At 38.0% G+C, this 16882-nt stretch overlaps 1 protein-coding gene across 1 annotated transcript in view; it reads left to right on the forward strand.

The window, feature by feature from the left end:
• Positions 1–16882, forward strand: part of LOC107045602 (collagen alpha-1(XV) chain) — a 106463-nt gene that overhangs the window by 15663 nt on the left and 73918 nt on the right. The window contains exon 2 of the mRNA XM_015267928.1: positions 3351–3427. Within this exon, the coding sequence (XP_015123414.1) occupies positions 3351–3427 (77 nt within the window). The remainder of the gene's footprint in view (positions 1–3350; positions 3428–16882) is intronic.

The following is a 16882-nucleotide window of genomic DNA, read 5'->3' on the forward strand; positions in this document are numbered from 1 at the left end:
TGAGTTTGCCGTTGAAAGAGTAGGTTTTTCAGGGGTTTTCTTTCTCTCTTGTCGTTCATTATATGAGTTCATTAACGTCTTTTTCTACGTGATTACTTTGACGTATATTCCAACTCGATTGGAAAACTGTACTTCATGGCTTTGAAAACGTTATTTCAGTAATTTTTGTGCTTCCGAATGGAAGCATTCTAATCGTCCAATTTTCACATTCTGTAATTTTAATTAAAAATGATGTAGGATGATCTGAAACGTACAAATACGAAGTGTGGTGAACAAGTCTGTATGTGAGCATGTCCACCGCCACCTTCCGGGTGGTCAATTTTTAGAAAATTGTGGGGGTGTGCACGAGACTCAAACGAGACTTCACTTTAAAGAGATCATCTCGCTCTGAAGCAAAATGGACATTTTCGGGACTGTTCAGTCTCGAAAAGCGTAGTATTGCCTCCCCTTTGCACGACTCCAAGAAAATTTACGTCCTCTATCCTCTCTTTTTTCCTACGAGATCGGCCGCGCGTGCTACGCACGCGCCTTCTCATCTCCTCACGTAGTGGCGCTTCGGTTTCAGTCTTACGCTTACGCTTATTCGAGATTTTCGAGATATTTCGAGATCAATTTTCTTTCTCCTTTTTACGATAGGATTTTTAACGTGCACGAGACCGAGACCGAGACTGAGACCGAGACCAAACATAAAAGACCGGAAAAAGTGAAGAGTGTGATCAGATAAATTATCTCGAAGTCATGACCAGAGGAGAAAATAGTATGTTTTTTGGCCTGGGACGGTCCCAAAAATTTCCATGTTTTTTTAGTGCGAGACGATCTCTTCAAAGTAAAGTTTCGTTTGGATCTCGTGCGCAGCCCTTGAAAATCTAGTAGTTCAGTGGTGAAAATAATTCCAAAAAATCTGAAATTTTGTCAAATTATGGGTCTTAATAAGGACTTACTCTGTGCAAAATTTCAGTCCGATCAATCTAATAGTTTTTTAGAAAAAGCGATTCGTTTTTAAATGGTTTTCCGAAAACATGTTGAAAACTGGCGAACCGATTTCGATTTGTCTGTTTTTAAAATATTCATTTCGATGCCTTCTATTTAAATTAATTAAAACATATACACCCATCCATACAAAGTTTTCGAGATATTTCCGTTTTTCCGTTTCTTCCATAAAAACCTTTGTAATCCTCTAGCTTGTGCAAAAATTGAGATATCAACTTGTTTATTCTCATTTTTTTTTGCAATTGCCAGCTTCACGGATGTGAAAAAATGACATGACACGTCACTGACGGTCATGTCAGTCATGTCATTGAAGTTTATTAACTGTCATTTCTCTTCTTGAGAATGGTCAAATAGTTGATATCAATACACGGAGAAAAGGAAAGAAAAATTACCAAACAAGTCAAGTAATAGTGGAGCGAACTCGGTTTTCAATACTTTTTCACCCTATATTGGGAAAAAAGTTTGAGGCGAGTAGTGAATTTTTCTTAGTTGACCCAGGAAAAGTTACGAAACGTGAGGGTAATTTGTGCCGAAAATGTAAAATTTACCCTGCATTCCATCAAAAATTATCCCAGTGAACGTGAATGATTGCTCAATATTGCGTATAATTTTTCTGTGATGGAGAACAATTTTTTAACGAACGCGTTCGATAAAATTTCGCTTCTATTCGTCCCCATTCAGATGCGTGTAAGAAAAAAAATACCCTACCGGTGTAGGAAATTTTACTGTACACGAGAATAATTGTTGCATCGAGATGTACTTTTTTCACCAAACGAATGGCAAAATATCCTACACAAACAGGTATTTTTTCAATGAAATACTTTTCGCTCTACGATTACCTTCCGTACAGTAAAATTTACCACGATTTTCTAGGTAAATGCTATCCAACTTTTCTCTCCATATAAATATGGTTTCATCAGACAAAATTCATTTTCGATTGAAAAGTTCAAACCCCGGCCGAGCTAAAATTCAACACCAATTTTTCATCACAATTTCCCACATGATATCCATCTGCAAATTGCACGCAACTTTCAAACCGAATATTTCACAAAATTTGCAATTGAAAAATCCACTCCACATTCAACATTCCCTGGGCGATGGTCACGTTGGCAAGTCAACGCTTGCACCGAAAAACCAGTGAAATTGAAAAATTTGTGACAAGATTTTGTGACAAATTAATGACATTCACATTGCATTTAACTAGCTGATTGGCACATGTTAATCGATAGTATCAGCGAAATCCTGACCCGAAAAAACGACGTCACATCGCTATCATATTTTTCTGACCTGACAGATATCAAAACGTGACGTTATGTCGCATCCCTGGTCAGCTTCTCAATTATGGCCACACCATTCAATTAGAAATCAGAGAACCTCGGCAAACATAGAGTCTGATATTATTAGGCGTCTCTGAAATTATATTCTCTTCCATTACTTTCATCCCCGACATTTTCCAAGGAAATATGTAACGCAAGACAAAACCAACCAACTACAATTCCTCGTACCATCATCATTATTATTTTTCCAATTACCTATGAGTATTGGCGATTGGACCGATGTGCAAGAGACCTCTTGCCTCCAGCCAGTTACACAATATCGCGATCATGTTCCCTCTAATAAAACTCGTTCGTTGGAGACCAAGGCAACGTCTTTCTTCCTTATTTCCACACACCTGGAGAGATAACCCTCCCGCCGGAAGTAGGATAAAACGATCCCGTATAAATTCAAGGAGAGACGCAACTTCGATAACCTCAGGAGACATTACCCCTTTCACCCCTCCAGCCTCCGTCCTTTCTCTATCACTTGGCCTCATGATCCTCTCCTCCCACCTCCCGCATAATCGAACCTTCGTTTTCTCCGAGGATCAACGACGCGCCTCGTGTTTTAATGCAACTTTTCAAACCAAGAGGAAAATATTCCCGAGAATTCTCTTCCAGTTGACCTCTTTCAAGCATCTTCATCCCATCTCTTCACGTTTCCGTTGATCGCGTGTCTCAGTAGATCCCTTCGATTAACGACAAGAATCTCAGATTTTCCTGAGCTTAGAAAATGCTTGTAATCACGCTTACCGCACGTACAAATTCTATAGGGCATTCAGGCGAGCCGTTATCTACTGGTGCGTTTGTTTTAATTGCCAGTGGTACTCCACAGTAGGTTATGGAGGAGAGGAGGGGATTCACCTACCCCTCGCATTCCCCTCCCAGTAACAATCTTCCAGGATTCTCCAACGTTAATTAGTTTTGCTCCAAAATGCTATATTTTGCCTCCCCTGTTACCCTCTACTGGCTCCCTTGATTACTCTTAGTTATATCGGCAGTGAATATCTACAGTGTAATAATGCTAATAATGAAAACACTTAGTTTCAGAGTGGTACTGCTGATCTCAGCTGCCCTGTCCTCATGGCAAGCACGGGCCGACTATCTCAGTGAGAAAAATGGTGAGTTCAAGGATTTCATCCAATTTAATGAATAAAGAATTAGGTAAACAGATTCGAATTATACTTCCAATTTTATTCAATTTTTACCGAGCAATACAATCATCGTTTCTACAGGATTTTGGTGATTGATTTGAAAGAGTTCGAGAGAATTAAATAGTAAACATTACTATGGCCATAGGAGAGGTTTTTAAAGGGGTTTTCAACTGTCCCTACATAGTAATCCTTACTGTTACATGGTAATGCTTACTATGTCCCATGGTAATGGTTACACCATGTGAATGGAAAATGGTTCTATAAATATCGAAAGTATCTCTAAACTACCCGGTTGAAATTCCAATTGCCTCTTGATGCGTTCATAAACTCAAGGCGCTTGAAGCTTAAACTCTTCAAAAAAATTAAACAAATTAAGTTTATCTTTATTTGTTTAATTTAAACAAATTATTTATTTAAACAAATTATTGTTTTATCTTTATTTGAAATTTTCCTATCAAATTCTGCAATATTTTTGTTCGAAATGTATATATTTATTAAAATAACAAAGCTTCAATTATATGGAATCAATAGTGCATTTATTAGAAGTAAATAATCAATTGGAAACAAATAAACAATTTATCTGATTCAAACAAAGAATTATTGCACATCAATAAATTCTTTTCCTTCGCCATCTAAACAATGATTCCCTTTCTAACTAATAAAATCTTTACTTCTATGAAGAAAGGATTTGTGTACATTTATGCAACTATTTAGTTAATTTTTAAAAAATGCAACTGGAAATTTAATTTAACTTTTAATCCGCTTTATTAGGAGCTCTCTGAATAAATCCATTATTCCATTCAAAAATAGAATTTCTCTTCTCGATGGTTCTTACAAGAAAATGCTTGTTCTTGAATTAATGATATTTCTGTCTAACAATGATCTACTCATGTTTCATTCCTTGATGGTATTTAATTATTTAGAATAATTTCATTATGTGTTATAGGACATTTTACCTAACATAAGGAGCTCTACTATGTAACATAGTAAGCGTCACATAGTAAACCTTACGATGTCCCATGGTAACCATTACCATATCCACAGTAATACTTACAAAACTGTGATAACGTTCACTATGTGCGGATTCCAACATAGTAATCGTTGCTATTTTATTTTTTCCGTGTGCCTCCGAATTTTTTAATTTGTGCATTGTTAATTATTTAATTGTTTCCCTCGTATAGAGGTCTGAAAAGTAGAAAGGTAGCATAAATCATCCTGCTTTCCATGTATTTTGTACCTTAAAAACATCTAAGGTTTGAGCGATTAAAATAGCCCGGTGATAATACACACTGTGATTTGAAGTAGATTTGAGCTAACTGGGAGCCAATATAGTAAACAGTAAAAAATTCTAAGTGAATATAGAGTCTAGGCCGTCACCAAAACGAGTAAAATCAAGTCCACACTCGTTTTCGGTATGGACGCCCGGAGTGTATCAATTCCGGAGTTAACTAATGAGTGGAGTAAAAAATTGGCACTGCCATGATGTCAATATAAACATGGCTATCAATACAGTTTGGTATAAAAAATAAAAATCCACTCCGCACCACAATTTGACTGGGGGCTGAGGGTAAATTGAACTTCCAAAACGAGTTGATTTTAACACCGAAATATTGAATCCCTCACGCTGGAGACATTAACGCCGAATCATTTTTTTCTATTTATGAATTATGCTATCGAAGTTTGTGGTACACTGTTAAAAATTTTGAGGCAGAAATGGCACTCTGTGCAAATTTTATCAACTCTTGTAGTGAAATTATACACGCAGAAAATGGCTTTTTTTGAATTCAGTAAACTTTACTTCAAGGAAATAAATCATTTATTTGAATCTACTAGAGAATTTATTTAATTCAAATAAACCATTGTAGGAAGTATTTTAATGAAAGGGTATAAACTCTATGAATTCACTCCCCAAATAACTTTTCAAAAGAGTAGATATTTGTCCATATATTGTAGGACGCCTTTTTTACAGAGTCGTCATTAAAAATGCAAACAATATAGTATTTGAATAATTATATCTCAGTCGGTTGAGTGCTCTTGCCCACGGCCCAGGGCAGACTATCGACGGTCCCGTTCATCGTGGGGACGCCAGACCCAGGTTCGTCAAATGTTGAGAGTCTTTAGAGTCTTTAACTTTAGACTACGTCGACTACGTCGAGATCTGCGTCGCCACCGGATCGATTGCTGAGAGGATGTTTACGCTATAGTACGCGTGCATCTCTCCGGATAAAGCTAATTCCGCCCCTGGCTACGATTATCCAGTCCCAATATTAATATGTGGATATTCTCTTTACCCCATTTTTTCAATTTAAGGAATTTTACAATGAAAAATTCGAGCGGTGAAACTGTGAATTTCGGTTCCATTATCTGTTGTAAAACCCTGAGGCGTTCAAAATTATCGGATGTTACAGAGTGCGAAGCACGGAAACGTCTGGGAAATATTCGATGAATTTTGAAGGTCGAGGGTTTTCTGGGTTCGATCAATCAGAGTTCCGTCGCCGAAGTCACGTGGCACCGTACACGATTACCTGACAGAAATAAACAAAAATTGTTTAATATTGTTATCAATTTCTCGTAAAGAATTCGCGCCAATTCTTGTAAACAATTCGCGTCGATTTAAATCGACTCATTTTTACTAACTCTTTATGTCGAAACAAATCAACGCAACCTCCCACAAGTTTCTTTCACAAATCGAAATGTCAAAATCAGAGAGAATAATCCACAGGCAAATGTGGAATCATCACTTTGATAATTCACTAGTAGCCTGGTGAATTATCGACAGCTTCATTGTAAATGAAGGTGTCAAGTTATGCAGACTAAAAATTCAGCTTGCACAGCACGAGGTATTTGATGGGAATTATCTGCTATAATACCCCAAGACCTTCAAAATTATCGGATATTTTCCAAATGTTTTGTTGCATAGCAAAGAGAGGGATCAATTTTGCAACAATCTGCAAAACTGAGACCGATCGTTGACAGGCAGGAAATCTTGAAAGAAATATGCGATGAATTTTGAAGGTCGAGGAGTATTCGGAGGATAATTTCTTGAATTCTGATTTTGGCCGATCAGGGTGCGGTGTTCGGGGTTACGGGACAAATTTGTAAAAAAAAATTGACAGGCTACAGGGAAATTATTAGCTATAATACCCCAAGACCTTCGTAAATTATCGATAATGTGAAGTGTCGAAATCAGAATTGAGGAAATTGTCAAAATAAAACTAATGTGAAGGTGTAAAGTGATCCTGAATACGGTACTCTGATTATTCGGAATTAAAATTGAGGAAATTGGTAAAATAAAATCGGCGTGAAGGTGTCACGTGACGAGAAGGGAGGAAATTCTCATTCAAAGTTGTCATGCAACTGAATAAAAATAACCGAAAATTATCCAAATAATTTTACTTCCTTCAACGTAGTATATATTTTTTATTACTACTTCCTAAATTTCTTTATAATACTTCCTCCTCCAAATTTTCATTCAATTTTTATCGAGCAATACAATCATCGTCTCTCCGACATATTGATAATTGATTTAGAGCGAAGGGTGAAATAACTGGGAGTGAACAGAGTATGAATTATATAGTCAAAGTTTTCGGTAGTTTTCGTTGGATAAGCGGATGGAAAATTCCCGAGGGAGATGGAAATTTACACAGGCAGAAAATATAATTTACAGCATGGCAAAGTGAGCTGATAGTGAACTGCCTCGGGAGGGTCCTCCCTTCAATCTTCGATCGACGTTTACTTTCATCAACACACGTGGGAATTGTTTTAGTACTTCGTCACACATCTTAGCTCCCCGAGGCTCTCCCAGTGCCCCCATCGGTTGGCCATTCACCCAGTGACATTTTCCACTTGATAAATCATTGAACAATCCCGTATATCCACGTGTTATATTTTTTTTACATTTCAAGCGCAGAAAAGCTATTTCATTCGTTCATCGAATAATATTTGTATGTCCGCCTGAATTGGACACGATGTGCAAAAGCATTGGCTCCATGGGGTCCATTTATGAGTAGTAAACATCGCTTTTCGAGTTTTCCCGTTGATTCGTTTAGGAAAACATTGTGATCAAATGCAGTCGTGAAAAAATGAATGTCGTTGGTGGAAGAGCGTTTCCATAATCCCGGAAATATTGGGGTGAGTTATCCAATCGTTTTAGCGTCAATTGCGTAATTGGAGGGAAATATATAGATCCGCGGAGGGGTGAGGGGATTTTTTCCTTGTAATAATAAGTATTTTATGATTTCCTAGAGGCCAATGATAAAATCCCCCAGTCCGAACAGCTGAAGCTATATCCCTCACAATATACAGGAACAAACGAGCAGAGGGAGAAGAGGAGGACAATTCTTGTTATGCTTCGTTTCCACGAGTGAAGCCTTTAACGTTGGAAAATTCTCAAATTAAATTCTTTGTTCTATTCAATTGGTGACCAGGGATACTAATCAAGGGGAGTTTCACAACATCAAAGGGACTATTTTCGATTTAATTGACATTCTGGATATTTAACTACTACGTAACTTGGACAGTTATTGACAACTCCATCGATACACCTCTCATCGCTTGGAAAGGTTCTAGAGGGTTGAGCGGGGAGGAGGTGGAGGAGGGCTGCGCTACTGTTCTCTTATCATCAGAAATAGCGCGGGCAAGTGCCTCAGGCGGAGACGAATGGCTCCCGGAGGATGCCAGAGATAACGGCGTGATCCAAGCACCACTGTGCACTATTCCCCACCTCCTCAGCATTTCTCTCTCTCTCCGATCTCTTTTATGCGGTGGTATACCATCTAAAACTTCCCCTTATATCATTCGCTAACTTGTTTTCCTGTAATAACCCAGTTAAAAATCTCTAAAGCTCCCGCATCGGAAGAGAAAAAAAGCATTTTGAGTAATTCTTTTTCTATCCGTCCTCTCACATTTTTATTCTGCTCAACCGAAGAGGGTGAGGACATCCTCCCTTCCAAGAGGACGTAAAACAATCTTTGGGTAAGGGCTTTATGGAACGTTTATGTTGTTATGTTTGTGTAGTTGGTGGTTTAAATTCGGTGAAGGGCGCGCACGTCCCGCACATCGACCTGTGAGTCCCAGATGGATATAAAACCACTCCTACGATTCACCCCGGGCTCTCCAACCATTTCTTCTGCCTCTTTGTGGAACTCTCCTTATCCATATCTGTCTTTCTTTCACTGCCCCCCTTTTTTTTCGCCCTTCCACCGGAGAGGAATGGAACAACTATCATCTCCGCTTCTTATTCATGGATCAGACTACTTTGGAATTTTCTTTTATGCTATTTTTATCTTTACTCCTTCGCATTTTTTTTCACATTTGTACCGCTGTCTGGGACTCGTCACCCCTCCGGTTATCCGCGGGTTTTTCTGACACGTCTTTCGCTTATTTCTCATCTTGGATTTTTTGTTCACTTTGTATCTGTGAACACTATCCTAACCCCGTGATCCTAGAAATAGGGTGAACTCTTGACGCTCAAGGGACGAATATTAAAGTACGAGTCGATGAGATGTCCTTCGGGTGCTCGGAGATTACGAAAAAGTGTCAGATGTGTAGATCTCGGGTATGATATGTATAAATTTTTTCTAGCTTTCTCCTCCTCCCGCCCCTTTTATTCTTTATGTTATATTCTCGCCGATGGCAAATATTGACTCAGAGAACGATAAAAAGAGGAGTTCCACGAAAAGAAGAAAAGAAGAGGTAGTGGGTGGAGGCCGAGAACGGAATGGAGATGTTTTTTTCTTTTGTTACCTATTTTTCCAGACTGATGGAAATTCGGAATATTAATCGAACCCAGTTGGATAGACCCGGAGACTCAGTTCATCGTAACGTTTTCTCTTGGAGCTCAAATTTTACCCCGGAATCGATGGAATAACAGATGAAAAAACTCGGCTAATGCAATGTAAATATTTACACGAATGAGAATGATGGGAAAACTCCTGGAATTATTTGTTACGTTCTTCAAATATTAATTGGCCTCTGGCGTGGGCCACCTGCTTCTTGATTCCATCCATATTTACCCCGTTTTAATGAGCTGGAATACTTAGGATTACGATTTCTCTTGCCTTTAAAGATTATATTTTCAAACACGTAGGGTAGGCGGTGCCTGTACCGTATAGCAAGGGAATAATGATGTTTCTTGCATTCAAAAACCTAATTCTAAATGGGACTAACTATTTTCGTGTCTTTTACTATTCATTTTGATTTTCTCCAATTATAAATGCTTGATTACTCGGAGAATTCACAAACATCATATCCTCACGTTTTATGACATTCTCCATCATTTCTCGGCAAAATTAGAAGTTCGTCAAAATCAATGATAACAAAGTTACCATTTAGAAGCAAAACTCCTACATACTCGTCTTAAGCCAAAAGTCTTACACAATGAGGACCTAAGAAAGCAAAGGATGATTTTTCCAATAAAAAATTCTAGAAAGTGTCTCTTTAACTACTTTCTGACGCTGTTAGAAAATTACTTCTGAAATTTCAAGTAAAAAATCGTGAAATTTTGAACAATCACTCATTTACACGAAATTTTTATGCATTTTGTTATTGAAAAATCAGTTAAATTTTAGAGTATCCTAGTAGAAATTGTGGGAGGCTCTGCGACACTGGCTATTGCAGCGACATTCATGCAAGGAGTGCGCTGCCGTGCTGCGCGGCTAGGTCGCTGCTGGAACCCTATGCGACACTGACTCGGTGCGCTCCCATTTTTTCATTTTATCGATAATAATAATCATCAATTAGTTGCGAGAGAGTATTATTCACTAACAAATTCTTAATCCTTCAATAATTGATTTGAATTAATACGCATAATCTGAAGATTGTGAATTTTTAATTGACGGGATTTGGGGTCAGGACGGACACAGATAGGTCCCTCCTGCATAAACCCCGCGCAGCCCTGTCTCAGCGACCCTGCTGCGTGCCTTTCTGGGGTCATATTCTCGACGTTAGTGAATAGTCCTTCGTCCACGAATCGACGTTCGTTGACGAACTGCGTATAGTAGTTGTATAGCAGATGCGTTGACGATTGCCGATTCGTGCACGAAGGAGAATTCACCAACGTCGAGAATAGGGCCCCTGAGGTACGTCGCAGGGAAAGGCAATGTCGCGCACCAGCTTACGTCACGACGTTCCTGCGCAATGAAATTTCAAAATTATTAAATCATTTGAAAATTCAAGCAAAAAATTCCCTGAATTTTCAATCCACCGAAAATTCAGTTGGATCTGGTGTTCAATTTCCGCAATGAATTTGAAAATTCTACAGGTCATTGAAATATCACTGATAATCTAACATAGAAAACCCAATTATCTTGAATTTCCAACTCAAATTGAATTCAAATTCACAACATTGAGCATTCAAGTGCAACTATTGCTTAATTTTCAAAAAATTCCTAACAGTGTAGATCCTTGATATTGAAAGAGAAAAAGTGTGAAATATGTTTGTGATTGTGGAGATAAGTGGGTGAGCAAAATCATGAACATGGGCCTGGATGAAGGCCCAGTCGTCCCCGTATGCGCGTATTTAAACAGAAATAACCATACGATTTATAATCGAGAACGAACGACACTCCATTATAGAAAAATGTCAACACGTGATACGTTTTCCCTCTAAACATTTTTTAACGTCTCTGACATCCGTTATTCTCGTTCATTTTTTTCTTTTATAATACGTGTTCCCTGAAATTAGATGAACTGGAAGTGTCCGCTGCGATTTATTAACAGTTTGTAATAGATTCTCTCGCCTTTTCGCTCTCGGCCATTTGCCGAAAATGCACGGATGTAAATATAGAACGAAAGAGAGGAAGTGAAAATTGCGAGAAAAGTAATTCTCTTCATGGAGTCAAATATTGAAACTGTTGAAATTCAATGGTATTAAAATTTCTCTCGGACTCCCTCGGACAGTGAAATGGTGAATGCTGAATTGTGATGGAGAATTTCAAAGAATCTGCGCCTGACAAAAATCCTTTTCCGTGCCATTGTTGAACGTAAAAAGAACGTCCCATTATCTCCATAAATTCAAACCTCATAAATGCTCCTTTGACATCACCGCACTCATTTGCAATTCATTGCCAAATAATTTTACGTGGTATTTATAACAAATTTAATACATACCCGAGGCCACGAATCCTCGAGCCCTTGTACTCTCAAAGCCAATGGAAAACCAAAAAAACATGCAGAATCGCAGCGACGTGATACAGTTGGTTTTGTTGCTGGAGGGCGCGTAGACATATTGGTGCAAGAGCGTGCTTGGCAAGTATAAAATATCAGACAGAATGCATGTGTTATTTGCGCATGTGTGTGCATGGTAAAGTTGTGCCACCACGTTGGAAAGTGTGTTGAACTGACTTTCCAGAGAGTTGGAGAAACCTTCTCAGAAGGGAAAAACAGAGGGAGGTTGACCTCTTGACATCGTCTCAACAGACATTCTTTGCACAGAGACATACACTTTGTTGGCAAACCATATAACACGTCGTAAATCGCAACCCCCTTTCTCGGGGATTGTGGAGGGTATACAATATTATACGAGTAATATGCTCTGTGTTTTATACTTGTCTCTTTGTAATCCCAATTGTCTGTATACCTCAGGCACCATGCTATTTACTACGATATTTTTTGCTTGCATTGTAATTCATGCATAATTCATTGTAAGCATTCTAACCGTCCGATTTCTACATTCTCTAATTTTGATTCGAGATGATGTAGAATGGTCTGAAACGTAAAAATACGAAGTTTGGCGGCCCGGTGACGTGTCGCCCCCTCAAAAGACTGGAAATTAATTTAAATAACCCTCTTAAAATTTCAGTTCTTTATCTCAGTCCTAAAATGCGATCAAGAGCCTTGTTTTTCCCAAAAAACGAAAAATTTTTGTCAGAAGGAGTTCATTTATTCAGTAATGTTCCATGATTATAAAATTTTTGGTGATATAACAGGGGGAGGGGGGAAATAGATTCGAATTTTCCATAAAAATCTGGTGTTTATTTATTTCGAGTCTTTTGAGGGGGCGGCACATAAAAAATTTCGGAACGAAATTTACCATGTGTACCGCCACTTTTGCGGTGATCAATTTTTAGATAATTGAGTAATGAAGTGACTAAAGTAATTCCGAAAAATCTGAAATTTTGTCAGATTATAGGTCTTAATGAGGACTAACTGTGCAAGATTTTAGCCCGATCGATCAAGTAGTTTTTGAGAAAAAGTGATTGGTTTTTAAATCGTTTTCTGCAAATATCTTCAGAAAATCGAGATATCAACTTGGAGTTTGGATAGAATCTTCCTCTCATGATAATAACAGTTCGTATTGAAGATGGGAATCGCATCAGTAGTTTTGGAGATATTCAACTTTCTCTGAAAATCTTTTATATGCAATATCTTCAAAACCACGCTACCGATTTCACTTTTTTTCAAAATATTCGATTTATACCTAAATCAATCAAAACGTATGCACCCTTCATACAAAGATTTCGAGATATTCCCGTTTTCTGTTGTTTTCATAAAAAAAACTTTGTAATCAAACTAGCTTGTGCAAAACTAGATTTTTTTTTTCTTAATATTCCGGCCCTTTCTGCCCTCTGATTGGCTAATCGGCCCTATCCAACCCTATGCATGCGGCTGTGGATTCTACACTGCACCGCATTCGCACTCCTATAGAACATAGGAGTAGTATGGGAAACCACAGAAAACCCATGCCGGTACAGGCGATCACTATATTAGCGACCTCCCGCTCGCCGGAGCCTCCGATTGAAAAACTCGGTTCCACGGGGAATCGAACTCACAACCTTTCGCACACTAGACTCGCACCTAGCCGCTTCGGCCACCGACGTCGGTTAAAAACTAGAGATATCAAATTGAAATTTGGACACAAAATATGTATTCCCGTTCATCCGAAGTATTCGACACATTGAAATTTTTATAGCACCCACGGAGGTGGTCGTAAATATCTGAAATTTTTGCTGCTATTTAGTGTTGCAAAGCTATAAATTTTTGTAATATTTCAGACCATTCAGAAACCCGCCATTAATGTATTGATGGCGAAAAAAAATAAGACACCACTCAGTGACCCGCTCACTGTCATATGCTCGCTGGCCAATGCTTGTTTTCCATAGCATTCCACGAATCTTTTTATTCCACCAATATTTACATAATTGCGATTTGTCATGGAGAGCTTCCACAAATTTTTCCCTGATTTGCGGTGAATGGGGGAAAATTAGCAAGGCAATGAAAAAAAATAAAAGTAGAGAGGGAGTAAAAAGTAGATTAGGTTAAGGGGTTGGGGGTGGCACAACAGAATCACCACGAGCCCGTCTGAACGCTTTTCGAGGGCCACCGAAAGCCACACTCGTAAAACACCCCCCAGACGTATCTTCTGAGTGGGTTAAAAAGTTGAAAACAAAAATTTAACACGGGTTTTTGGTATTACTGCTCCTGGGTCATTGTTGGCCATTCACCCGTGCCATCCAGATTTTTTTTATTTGCGTCTTGTTCGTTTTTTTATACCGCTGTCACCTGGAATGTTTACCTCCTCCCTCCAGGTTTATTCACAGTTTACAGTATCAAGCATCTGGTTTGTATTCGTGTATTCGAGAGAAATGTCATTTAGAGGTTTAATGATGCGAGATAAGAGATAATGTGGTGTTTGGGCGCCTTTATGAGGTAATAAAAAAATGGAGTGAACTCAATTCAAATCGCTTTTTCTTCTGGTGTATAAGAAGATTGATTTTCCACTTGAGTTCGATGTGTTTTTTCATTTCAGTTCAACTTTTTTTCAAGCAAGATTTCAGTTTTGCCGAAAATCTTGCCTTTCCCATAGATTGTTGGATTTTTCATTGTTGAATACATTTTCTCGGGAATTTCTTAAGTGAATATTGTGAACAATATTTATGTAACCGTAATTTACAACGAGTTTGAGCGTAATTTATGAATATGAAATCGTAAATTACCATAGCATAAACGTAATTTCCGAAGATTTTGAGTGTAATTTACGCTTCAACTTCAAGCGTAGAATAACTGAGAGAAAAACGAACAAGTTCTCAAACAAGTCTTTTTTTGGGCCACGAAAATCGTTAGTTGAAAATTGCCAAAAAAATAATTGTTTGGTTCGAATTTGAAAGTCTCAAACGTGAATAATTGCTCTGCTTTCAACAACAACGAAATATTGGAGTCTAGAGGCGGATCATTCATATAAGACGGTGCCTTTTCATGATAAAAATATCTTTTATAGCGGGAAATCTATCAAGAAATATGTTATTTCTAAGTTACAAGATTGCGATTTAAGAATTGATTTTTTTGTCTGTGATTATTGAATAGCCGAAACGACAAACTACTATCCCTCGTTCCATGTAAAACAAGCACTTGCTGGGAGCAAAATACGTATGGGAGCATCGAATAACGGAGAAGTAGTGCTAGAAATTACATTTCTCGCTTGCATAGAAAATAATTTTCTTATGAAAAGACTAAATTTATTTTTGCAATAAAAATTTTCAATCTCGGCGCACGCTTCGCATGTTGGGCACAAAAAATCCTTGTTTCATAATTGTTAACTAAAGATTCTCTCAGTGTACGCTTCAGAAAGCGTAAAGGACAACTTCTTAAACAATAACACTATTGTGTTGTTTTCTTGTTACTTCCGATTAGATATTTCAGTGTACGATACTTTAAGGGGGGACCCCGATGAAATTTGAAAGTCTTCGGTGGATCTAGGGACTTATTGAGCCACTGTAGTTATATGATGGGATATGTTAAAAAGTGGGAAAAATCCCGGACCCAATCGGTTTTGCCCGGACTTCCACGGAAAACGTCGTTTTTCTTGTTTCTAGGGGAGGATGGGGCAAAACGGCCCCCCTTCAATCGTCAATATTTTCCGATTCAATAATCCGATTGGGATGAGTTAGAGCTCGTTTTGAAGAATGAAAAATTATCTTCAAAATGAAGTTGAAACTGGGAATTTTCACAATGTCATTCACAAGTTATTGACAATTGAAGCGGGCCCGTTTTGCCCCACCCTCCCCTACTTTTAAAACGTTCCTCATTCCCCAACTTTGATCCGATTTGATTTTTTTTTCAAAATGTTCGTGAGACTCCAAAGAACAAAGTTAAGCTTCCGCTTCACGATCCATTACATAGATCATGAGAAAATTGAAAAAAAACGAAATAAACGAAAAAACCGAAAAAAGGGTTTTCCCTTCTGATGGTCTATGCATTATGCCTGAAAAATCCTTATTTTGAATAGTTGACGATCAGAAGGAAAACCCCTTTTTTCATTTTTTTTTCATTTATTCGGTTGTTTTTTCGATTTTTTCATGACCTATATAATGGATCGTAAAACGGAAGCTTAACTTTGTTCTTTGGAGTCTCACGAACATTTTTTAAAAAATCGGATCAAAATTGGGAAACGAGGAACGTTTCAACGGTAGAAACACGAAAAACGACGTTTTCCATGGAAGTACGGGGCAAAACCGATTGGGTCCGGGATTTTTCCCACTGTTAATATATTCTATCATATAACTGAAGTCGTTCAATAAGTCCCCAGATTCACCGGAGACTTTCAAATTTCACCCGGGTCCCCCCTTAATATCAAGTGCCTAAATCTTCATGAATGCGATTGGAATGTTTTTCCATTCAAAATGTTCATTATATCCCAGAGAACAAAAGTATGGAGCCGTTTTATGATCCATTGGATGGATTATGGAAAAAATGAAGAAAATTCCTGTTTCGTTGATTGCTTTCGCGTTGGTTCATCAATTTTTTATTTTTTAATGGTTTTTCACGAACCTTTCAATAGATCGTGAAACGGATGTATATATCTTTGCTCTTCGAAGACTAACAATTTTTATTTTTTTTATTTCGAAGACTAACAATTTGAAAAGAAAATTGTCAATGCAATGGAAACTGGAACACTTGGACGATTTTAAAGGTAGAAATGAAAAATGTTATTTTTCGTTAATTCACGGGGCAGAATTGATTGTGCTCACCATTTTTCGAAATTCTTAACAAATCCATGATATATCAAAATTCGTTCAATAAGCCCCTAGCTCTAACGAGGCCTTTCTAATTTCAACGCGTAACCCCCTTAACCTTGATACTGAACTGTCGGTCTGTATATGCAATAGAAGAGCAATTTCCCACTTGTTTTTGGTACTTTTCACGTGAAATATTGGAATTTGTATTAGACTCAAAGGCCAATACGCTACACGATCACTAAAATTTAAGGGTATATTTGCAAAGATGTTTCCCTCAACGTGCAGTTGAGAACTCACATCTATGGCTTATCTGCTCTGTGCAGATTTCTCTTAGAACTAAAAGTTGAACGCTTACCCAACTTCGAATGTATGCAAGCGCATATGACGAATTTACGCTGTTATTCCCGTTTCGGTGCACATGAATAGTTGAAAAAGTCTGTAATGAATTTCTTACAGATGCGCGTAAACC

Source organism: Diachasma alloeum, unplaced genomic scaffold (assembly GCF_001412515.2).
Source record: "Diachasma alloeum isolate Michigan unplaced genomic scaffold, Dall2.0 Dall_scaffold_00181, whole genome shotgun sequence".
Classification (NCBI taxonomy): domain Eukaryota; kingdom Metazoa; phylum Arthropoda; class Insecta; order Hymenoptera; family Braconidae; genus Diachasma; species Diachasma alloeum.